The sequence below is a fragment of the Chiloscyllium punctatum genome, chromosome 50 (genome assembly GCF_047496795.1).
Source record: "Chiloscyllium punctatum isolate Juve2018m chromosome 50, sChiPun1.3, whole genome shotgun sequence".
NCBI lineage: Eukaryota > Metazoa > Chordata > Chondrichthyes > Orectolobiformes > Hemiscylliidae > Chiloscyllium > Chiloscyllium punctatum.
The window spans coordinates 14993283-15004477 of record NC_092788.1 but is presented as its reverse complement, the minus strand read 5'-3'; the positions used below and the strand labels follow the sequence as shown (position 1 = coordinate 15004477).

General features: G+C 48.7%; 1 protein-coding gene across 1 annotated transcript; it reads left to right on the top strand.

The window, feature by feature from the left end:
* The first annotated feature begins 1155 nt into the window (after positions 1 to 1155).
* Positions 1156 to 9280, top strand: LOC140470168 (uncharacterized). The gene is made up of 2 exons (XM_072566590.1): positions 1156 to 1408; positions 6511 to 9280. The coding sequence occupies exon 2, from the start codon at positions 7322 to 7324 to the stop codon at positions 8813 to 8815; it is 1494 nt and encodes a 497-aa protein (XP_072422691.1). The 5' UTR covers positions 1156 to 1408; positions 6511 to 7321; the 3' UTR covers positions 8816 to 9280.
* The last annotated feature ends 1915 nt before the right edge of the window (positions 9281 to 11195 follow it).

The window sequence follows — 11195 nt, the reverse complement described above, 5'->3', positions numbered from 1 at the left end:
TGGTGGGTAAGTTGTTGGAGGGGATTCTGAGGGATAGCTTTTACATACATTTGGTAAGTCAAGGGCTGATCGGGGTAGACAACGTGGCTTTCTGCATGGGAAATCATGTCTCATTAATTTGATTGAGTTTTTTGAAGAGGTGACAAAGAAGATTGGTGAAGGCAGTTTGGTAGACATTGTCTATATGGACTTCAGCAAGGTGTTCTTTTAAAGAACAAAGACCAAAGAAAATTTACAGCCCAGGAACAGGCCCTTCGCCCTCCAAGCCTGAGCCGATCCAAATGTACTGTCTAAATCTGTCGGTCAATTCCTAAGCATCTGTATCCCTCTGCTCCCCACCTATTCATACATCTGTCCAGACGCATCTTAAATGAATCGACCGTGCCTGCCTCTACCACCTCTGCTGGCAACGCGTTCCAAATGCCCACCACCCTCTGTGTGAAGTACTTACAGCGTGTATTGCCCTTAAATATTCCACCTCTCACCTTGAAAGCACGACCTCTCGTTATTGAAGAATCCTTCACCCTGGGAAAAAGCTTGTCTCTATTGTAGGGGGTAGTGTAATTTTTAAACGGTTAGCTGCATTTTAGTCTTTTCTACCTTATAATAAACACAAGCATGTAGGGGGTAAACGGTTAGCTGCCTTTTAGTCTTTTCTACCTCATAGTAAACACAAGCAGACACTCGAAACTGTTGCCGGACCTCCCCCACGTTTATATGAATGAAACAGTTGTAACAGCTTTCCTCGATGGTTGAGAGACCGCCCTTAACCACAGTTGTACAACATCATCCATATAAGGGAAGAACGGGAAGCTCGAACACTGATTGGCCAAGTGAATAATAAAATAATCGCAGGCACCAGAACCCAAATAAGGAAAACAGTGGGGAATCCGAGCACTCGTTGGTCAAGACAGCAGTAGTAGACCCAGCCCACATATACATGTATATAATGCGTGGAGATTACTATGCTTGTGTGTGTGTACCTTTGGGAACAGCACCCGACTTTGCAAAGTTGAATGAAAAAGTTTTGGACAGACTCCTCCGTGTCTTTGTTCCTGGGAAGGGAAATAAAAAGTGCCGTAGATGGGGCTGGACAGCCACATATCTCGCACAATTGGGGGCTCGTCCGGGATGAAATAATTATTGCCGGGGAGGGGGGGTGTAGTCTCTTCGGCTCACGGATCAAGCCTGATTACAACAAAGACGCGTCTAGTATATATTTATACTTCTCACTGATCAGCTTGGTCCGTCGGACGTCGGCCAAGAGAGGATGTGACCCGGCTCATTTAAAAATAATTTTGAATCCTGGAAAAGGAACACACGGACGAGTGCTGGGACGACCGGTTAGTGACTATACACGGGGGTACACACATTTAAAAAGGCCAGACAACTCCGTGCACGGATCAAGGTAAGAGATTCTTTTGTTCTTCCTTGTTGGCCGCGTGGTTTTGACGGTCATCTGTGAAAACGCTTTGGGCATTTAAGACCAGGACCGAAGATAAACCACGGGAAATTGTGGTTTTGACGGTCATCTGTGAAAACGCTTTGGGCGTTTAAGACCAGGACTGAAGATAAACCACGGGAAATTGTGGTTTTGACGGTCATCTGTGAAAACGCTTTGGGCGTTTAAGACCAGGACCGAAGATAAACCATGGGAAATCAGACTTCTATGGAAAAGTCAGGGAAGACTGCAAATGGGAAAGAAATACCCCCCGATAGTCCATTAGGTCGGAAGTTAAGTCTATGGACGGACAGTAGTAGAACGAAGGACTTAAAGAAAGAGACCATGATAAAATATTGTTGTTTTATATGGACCAAAGAACCTATCTGCGCCCCCTCGGTAGTTTGGCCCGAGTATAGGTCTGATGAAGACTGGGTGTGTCAAATCCTAAATGTATATGTTAACAGAAAACAACCGTTTGACCCAGAGGAGAGCAAATATGCCGCCGCCTGGTTGGCGGGCGACGGCGAGAGTCCCACACGTCTCTATCCTCTGATTCCCCAAACAGACCCGAGGAAGCCCCAGAAGTCTTGGGACATCCTCACCGACGGTTTGCCACCGTCTTCCCCGCCCGCGTATATACCACCCGCGCATGACCAGGCGTCCAGCGCGGACCTCCCTCCTGCGACGGATAATTCCGAGTCCCAGCAGGCTACGACCAGTGAGGAATGGACTGCTGGAGGGGGGGCACAGGAGGGGGCGCAGAACTCACCCCAGGCACTAGGAAATCAGTCCGACTCGAGATGCGGAAAGGTCGAGAAGAGGGATTGAGAGCTGGGAGGAGTGACAATATTGAACAGCTGAACCCCTTACGAGAGGTGCCGTTTGGGAACGAACGGACCGGGTTCGTAGTACAACCTTTAAATTCTGGGGATATCCAGCAACTCCGTAATGAACTACACCGTCTACTGGACGACCCCGTCAGTGTGGGAATACAACTGGACCAATTTCTGGGGCCCAGTATATACACATGGGCTGAACTGCAGGCCATGATGAGAATACTATTTAATTACGATGAAATTGTTATGATCCGGAATAGTGCAATGGCCATTTGGGATAGGGAGCATCAGGACGGCCCTCAGCGTGGAGAGCAGAAGCACCCCTTAGAGGACCCCCGGTGGGATCATAACGACGCGGGGGGACGGGCCAATATGACAGACCTCAGAAGCCTTATAATCAGGGGGATCCAAACCTGCGTGCCCAAACAGCGGAATTTAGCGAAAGCATTCGAAGTTGGACAGAAAAAGGATGAATCCCCGAGTGAGTTTCTAGACCGTTTGCGGGAGTCCATGTGAAAGTATTCAGGTTTAGACCCCGATGGGGAAATAGGCAAGAGCATGCTTAAGGTGCACTTTGTGACTACGTCATGGCCTGACATTCAGAAGACATTACAGAAAGTGGAGGATTGGGCTGAAAAGGATGTTGCAGAATTATTACGGGAAGCACAGAAGGTGTACGTTCAGAGGGATGTAATAAGGGAGAAACATAAGACAAAAATGATGGTGGCAGCTGTACGGGAAGCTTGAAAGTCCACCGGAATGGGGGAGGGAGGTTATGGGGTGGAAAGAGGAACGTCGAAGAAAAGTTGGAGAGGGAGAGAAGCGAGCCGGGGCAGAAGTGAGAGAGGAGGATCTTATGGAATTGAGCGCCCTCAGAAGGCTGGATGTTACCATTGCGGGAAACTGGGACACTTCAAAAGGGATTGTCCCGAGTTTAAAAGGGAAAGAGAAGGGATGTATGAAATGGAGTGTGAACAAATGGATTAGGGAAGTCAGGGGAGGATCGGAACACGGGCCTACCAAGAACCCCTGGTAAATTTACGGGTGGGCCCATTTAGACAAGATGTTACCTTCTTAGTTGACACAGGCGCTGGCAGGTCCTCAATTCCCCTCCATCCGAGGGGGGTTGGCTTCCAAACTAAAACATTAAACATTTCAGGAGTTAAGGGTGGGGTTTTTAATGCGAAAATATTCGAACCACAACCCTTGCGGCTGGAGGAGGAGGAACTCCAGGTGGAACTCCTTTACCTCCCCCATCTTCCCTATGGGTTGTTGGGACGGGATTTGATAGTCCGTTTCGGATTGCGAATAGAAGTGGGAGAAGAGGAAGAATTAGCCGTTACCATGTCATACCTTAGTGAGTCCCGATTGACAGAGATAGACCCGAGGGTTTGGGTCGCCAAAGGGAACCGGGAAGGACTCGCAATTCGACCTGTGGAGGTAAGATTAAAGCCCCAGAGCCCCGACGTCAGAGTGCGCCAATATCCCATCTCTTGGGAAGGGAGGCAGGGCCTGAAGACAGTTATGGAAGACCTAATAAAAGATGGATTGGTAGAGCCTTGTATGTCATGATACAATTCCCCCATCCTGCCGGTCCGGAAGTCGGACGGGAGCTACCGAATGGTCCAAGACCTAAGGGAAGTAAATAAAATTGTCCAAGTACGGCACCCTGTGGTACCGTACCCATACACTATTCTGGGGCGAATCCCCCCGGACCACGGCTGGTTTAGTGTTATCGACTTAAAGGATGCCTTCTGGGCGTGTCCCCTGGACAAGGACAGTAGGGATCTTTTTGCTTTTGAATGGGAGGATCCTGATACTGGCAGAAAACAACAGTACAGGTGGACCGTACTCCCCCAAGGATTCACTGAGTCCCCGACTCTGTTCGGGCAGATTCTGGAACAATTATTGGAGGGACTAACCTTGTCCCCGGCCCTTAAGCTTATACAATACGTGGACGATCTCCTTTTATCCGGACCCGCGGAGGAGGACGTCCTAATTGGGACTAATGCCCTGTTAAATTACCTAGCTGAGAAGGGGTTAAGAGTGAGCCAGAAGAAGCTCCAATATGTCGAGAAAGAGGTTAAGTACCTGGGACACTTGATAAGCCAGGGACAGAAACGAATAAGTCCGGAAAGAGTGCGGGCAATAATCGAACTAGGCCTCCCAACGACCAAGAGGGAGTTGCGGAAGTTCTTGGGAATCTTAGGCTATTGTCGGTTATGGATAGACGACTATGCCCCCCTTACTAAAGACTTGTACCTAAAACTCATTGAGGAGGCACCCAACAGAATAAAATGGGAGGAGGAGGAGAAAAAGTTAATTGAAATCCAAAAAGGAAAATTGATGGCCCCACCTGTTTTAAGCTTGCCGGATTTTAGTAAGACATTTCGCCTCTTTGTGAACTCCAGAAAGGGAACCGCTCTTGGAGTATTGACCCAGGATTGGGGGGGGAAAAAGGAAGCCCGTGGCTTTCCTGTCAAAAATTCTGGATCCAGTCTCCCGAGGGGGGCCGGAGTGTGTCCAAGCAGTGGCAGCCACGGCAAAGCTGGTAGAGGAAAGCAGGAAGTTGACTTTCGGGGCCCCCCTTGACAGTCACTACTCCCCACCAGGTTAGAACTATCCTGAATCAGAAGGCCGGGAGGTGGCTGACTGACTCGAGAATTCTGAAATATGAAGCCATATTGTTAGACCGAGAAGACCTCCAAATAGAAGTCGGGGGCTGCCAGAACCCGGCGGACTTTCTTTGGAAAGGGGAAGGGGAGGAGGAACTGGAACACTGCTGTTCAGACATAATAGAGTACCAGAGTAAAGTGAGGGAAGATCTGAGGGATACCCCCTTACATGCAGGTAGGCGGTGGTACATTGTTGGGTCCTCTCGAGTGATAGATGGGAAGAGACACAACGGTTATGCAGTCATTAGTGAGACTGGTTGGGAATTAGTGGAAAGTGGACGGCTACCGAATGCCTGGTCGGCACAAACATGCGAATTGTACGCCTTGCACCGGGCTCTGAGGAATTTAAAGGGAATAGCCGGGACAATCTACACTGACTCTAAGTATGCCTTTGGGGTAGTACACACCTTTGGGAAGATCTGGAAAGAAAGGGGAATGATAAATAGTAGAGGAAAGGAGTTGGTCCACGAGGAACTAGTAGCCATGATCTTGGAGGATTTGTTGCTGCCACAAGAGATTGCTGTAGTACATGTGAAAGGACACCAGAAAGACGATAAAATAGAGACCCTGGGGAATCAATTGGCAGATGAACAGGCAAAATTGGCTGGGATGGGGAAGGAAGTAATAAACTGCCTGGTAAGGATTCCACAGATATCCGAAATTACCGAAGTGCCCACGTTTACTGACAAAGAAGAAACTCTTCTCGCGTCTCTGGGGGGTAGAAAGGAAAGGGAAGGCAAGTGGACCTTACCCGATGGCCGCCAGCTACTAAATCGACCGTTGACGCGGGACATTATTGCCCGTTTACACCAAGGGGGTCACTGGGGCGCCCAGGCACTGTGTGATGCCTTCCTGCGCCGATATGCTCACCCTGGTCTGTACACGGTCGCCAAGCAGGTCACAGGAGATTGCATAACATGTCGAAAGATTAACAAAAGGGGGCTGCGGCAGCATGCAAGACAAGGGGGTAGGAGTCCGGCCTATAGGCCGTTTGAGTATGTTCAGGTAGATTACACTGAGCTCCCCCCCCATAGGTCGCCTGAAGTATCTATTAGTAGTGGTAGATCACCTGACAGGATGGGTGGAAGCTTTCCCCACTACCACGGCAACGGCAACTCAGGTTAGCAAGATTCTACTCGAGCAAATCATCCCACGATTTGGTCTACCCCACGCTATTGACTCTGACCAGGGGAGCCACTTCACCTCGACCGTCCTCCAGAATGTAGTGCAAGCAATGGGGATTGACTGGGATTTGCACACCCCCTGACATCCCTCCTCCTCGGGCAAGGTCGAAAGAATGAACCAGACCATCAAAAAACAGCTAACCAAGCTCACTAGTGAAATCGGCCTGCCTTGGACCAAATGCCTACCCGTTGCCCTGTTGCAAATTCGCACCCAGCCAAGGCGGGATTTGGGTGTCTCCCCTTTCGAAATGTTATTTGGCCTCCCGTTCCATGGGCCGAAGGGGGAACCTCCTGTATTTGAGTCTCGGGATATGTTTGTGCAAAAATATGTGGTGGCTCTATGGTCTGCTCTATCTCGTTTACGCCAACAGGGACTTTTGGCACAGACGCCGCCCCTCGAGTTTGCGGTGCACACCGTCAAGCCGGGTCAGTGGGTCCTGATTAAAAGCTGGAAGCAACGTACCCTCGAACCAACTTGGGACGGTCCCTTCCTGGTACTTTTGACTACCGAAACGGCTGTCCGTACGGCAGAAAAGGGCTGGACACATTACACTCGAGTCAAGGGGCCAGTGCCACAACCGACAGAGGATGAACGAACCTCTCTGACAAAGACATCTAAGGAACAGAGACCCTGAGAACGAACTAATCGGACTTTGGCGAGTCTAAAGGAACTGTGCCCTCTGGCTACGGGGGGCGCGACAAAATGCGGTCAATCGTATTGTTAACTTGCTATGCCATTATCCTTGGGCTGGGTCATAGTGTGCGTGTTACCCAATTTGGCCTCTGGAAAAAAACAAGCAGAGGATCGTCAGTGGTTCTCCATCTCCGTGCTTGCCAACCAATCAACACAGACATTTAGCTTAGACCTATGTGGGTTGGTGCCCTGTAGGACTAAAAGTCAACTGAATCAAACTAAGTGGAACCTAGAGAGAGAAAGGGAATTCCAGGCTCAGACGTTAGTATTACAATTGCATGGTAGGGAAGGCCTAAGTAGGCCTCCAGCCCCCGGGGTCCAAGCTATGGTGTCAGTTGTCCGTGATCCCATCACCCCTGGACGGGATTGTGGGCAGAATCAGTGCAATCCGCTCTATCTGACCATAAAGAACTTGGAAAAGAACGAGGCGAGACTTAATAGAACAATACTGGGTATTAGAGTTGGGGGCCAGGCAGGATGGGGGGGGAATGCAGCTGTGCTGCACGTATATCACGGTCATTGAAGCTGAGTCTGGGGGCTCATCCACCACTGATAAGCAGGAAAAGATTAGAATAATTGAGACGACGGATTTGGAAAAGACCTTTGAAATAGAAACGGGATACGGGGAGGCGAATGCCTGGATGGAATGGGTCAAATATACTGTGAGGAGCATGAAAAAGAGTGATTGCTACGCATGCACGAGTGCCCGCCCTAACCCTCAGGTGGTCCCATTCCCGTTGGGATGGGAGAAACACCCACGAGCCATGGACTGCATGATAAGGCTGTACCAGGACCGAGAGGCCTGGAACGACCCCACTTGTCGACCCTTGAGTTTGAAGTTTCCCCCCGTCAGGTCTGAGGGGGCGCCCCGCCCGCCATCATTCTCAGGGGTAACGGGTACGCACCAGGCCTGCGTCTCTCGGACGGGACTACAGTGGGACGACGATGTGGGGACATTTGACAAGTGCAGCGGATCAATTCGGCTGGTCAATGAAACTACTGGGGGCGGGAATTACTCCCACATTCATGTGCCTAGGACAGACCTCTGGTGGTACTGTGGTGGGAGGGTTCTGCGACCGACCCTGCCCCAAAAATGGACGGGCACTTGTGCGATCGTTCAATTGGCCATCCCATTCACCCTGGTATTCGAAAAACAAGAGCGACCCCGTTCTAGTGGAAGAACTGAGAGAGCATTGGAGACCTCTTTCGATGATAACATATATTTAGATGCCATAGGGGTCCCCAGGGGTTTTCCTGACGAATACAAGGCTAGGAACCAGATAGCGGCGGGTTTTGAGTCGTCACTGTTCTGGTTGGTGACCATCAATAAGAATGTGGATTGGATTAATTATACTTACTACAATCAGCAGAGGTTCATTAATTATACCCGGGATGCAGTGAAAGGAATAGCAGAACAACTGGACGCCACGAGTAGGATGGCGTGGGAAAATAGGTTGGCCTTAGACATGATGTTGGCAGAGAAGGGGGGTGTTTGTGTCATGATAGGCACTCAGTGCTGCACTTTCATCCCCAACAACACAGCCCCTGATGGGTCCATCACCCGCGCCCTGGATGGACTCACCACATTGGCGGACGAACTGGCCGAAAACTCGGGCATCGACTCTGGCCTCACGGACTGGTTGGAAGCTTGGTTCGGTAAATGGACGGGGGTGGTCGTTCCCTTTCTTGTCTCATGTATAGTGGTGGCAAGGGTACTCACTGCCCTTGGGTGTTGCGTTATTCCCTGTGTCCGGGGATTAACTCAACGACTGATCGAAACCGCCCTTACTAAGAAGGATGTTCCCTATGGGCAGGTTGAACGAATAAATCTCGAGATGGAACAACGTGAATCCCTCTTGGGCGGGGGTAGTATTAGAGACGGGCAGTTTGATGAACAAGCTCGGGAGTTATTAAATGCCCTGGAGAAGAAACTTACGGTTGAAAAATTACAGGCCGTAAGAAAAGACACGGGGGATTTGTAGGGGGTAGTGTAATTTTTAAACGGTTAGCTGCATTTTAGTCTTTTCTACCTTATAATAAACACAAGCATGTAGGGGGTAAACGGTTAGCTGCCTTTTAGTCTTTTCTACCTCATAGTAAACACAAGCAGACACTCCAAACTGTTGCCGGACCTCCCCCACGTTTATATGAATGAAACAGTTGTAACAGCTTTCCTCGATAGTTGAGAGACCGCCCTTAACCACAGTTGTACAACATCATCCATATAAGGGAAGAACGGGAAGCTCGAACACTGATTGGCCAAGTGAATAATAAAATAATCGCAGGCACCAGAACCCAAATAAGGAAAACAATGGGGAATCCGAGCACTCGTTGGTCAAGGCAGCAGTAGTAGACCCAGCCCACATATACATGTATATAATGCGTGGAGATTACTATGCTTGTGTGTGTGTACCTTTGCAAAGTTGAATGAAAAAGTTTTGGACAGACTCCTCCGTGTCTTTGTTCCTGGGAAGGGAAATAAAAAGTGCCGTAGATGGGGCTTGATAGCCACTTATCTCGCACACTATCCACCCTGGCTACACCCTTCATGATTTTGTAAACCTCAATCAGGTCCCCCCCACCCCATCTCCTTTTTTCTAGTGAAAATAAACCTAACCTACTCAGCCTCTCTTCATCGCTAGTATTTCATTCTGCTTGGTAGACAGATTAGTAAGTTTCAGTCACATGGGAAACAGAAGAAGCTCGTCACAATTGGCTTGAAGGAAGAGGGATATTTTTCAGCCTGGAGGTTTGTGAGCAGCAGTGTGCTGTAAGAATCAGTACTGAGTTCACTGCATTTCATCATTTATGTAAAAGATTTGGATGTGAATATTGCGGCCATAGTTAGTAAGGTTACAGATGACATCAGAAAGGTGGTGTAGTAGATTATCTCAGAGTACAACAAGACCGCAATTAGATGGGACAAAGGGGCAAGGATGGACAGATGAAGTTTAATTTAGATAAAGACGAGATTTTGCAGTTTGGGAAGGTAAATCAGGGCAGAAATTATACACTTAATGGTGAGATCCTGGGAAGTGTTGTGGAAAAAAGGGACATAGGGCTGAAAGTATATTGTTCCTTGAAAGTGGAATCGCAGGAAGACAGAGTGGTGCTGAACACATTTAGCACATTTGCCTTAATCAGTCAGAGCATTGAGTATAGGAGTTGTGGTGGTATGTTGTATCTGTACAGGATGTTGTTGAGTCCACTTGAAGAATACTGCGTGCAACTCGGTTTTCTGCAGAAATAGCTTACCCGGATGTTCCAGGACTGGATGGTTTGAGCTTTAGTGAGATTTTGATTAGTTTGAGGTGCTTTCTCCTGGAGTGTCAGAGTTTGAGGGGTGACATTATAGAGGTTTATAAAATCGTCAGGGGCATGGATATTCTGAACAGCCACACTCTGCTCCACCAGGATAGGGGAGTCCAGAACAAGAGGGCAAAGATTGAAGGTGAGGAGGATTGATTTAGAAGGGTCCTGAATATAAATGTTTCACACAGAGAGTGGTGTGTGTACAGAAAGTGCTGTCAGAGGAAGTGCTGAAGGCGGTTACAATCGCACATTTAAAAAGTATCTGAGAGGAGGGATATTGACCAAATGCTGGCAAATGGGACTAGATTAAACTTGATATCTGATCGGAGTGAACAGATTGGACTAACGGGTCTGTTTCCGTTCTGCATGACTCTCTGAGTCTATAAGAGGGATGACAAAAAATTCTGAAAGGACCTTTCAAGTCATAATTCTCTTCGCTGGAAGTTTATCGTGCCTTGATGTTCATGTTGATTGAAAGCTGCGTTAGGTAAATATTTGACAGAGAAGTGAGTCATGCATAATGGGACACAGACAGGAAAGTGGGGCTGAGACCCCAACCTGATCAGCCACAATCTTAGTGCCTGGTGGAGGAGGCTCAAAGTATCTAATGACCCACTCCTGCTCCTCAGTCCCATGTTCCTGTGTTCCATTCAGCCCCTCAAACCAACTAGACAGGAGCAGTTGGAGGCTACTTACTGCTATAACCTGGTGCACAGAAACAGAGAAGACCATTCGATCCATCAAGAATGTCCCACACGGATTGAGGTGATTAGGGAAATGTAATTGGGAAGCCCAGGCTGGGTATGAAAGAGGCCTCTCATCTCTCTTTACAGAGCTTCTCCTCTCTGCAACTTGTGCTTCATTTGTTGGTCATGCTGTCGGCCCAAATTCACTGAGAATACAGCCCCCATGCCTCACCCAGAGATGGCTCACAAAATCCTCTGGTCTCCCTGACTGCAACATTCAATAACAGAACTTCCATGAAAATAACACCCACTAACTTTCCAATAACAGAATGGGAGAACATCAGAAACAGGGGCAGGTTGTTCA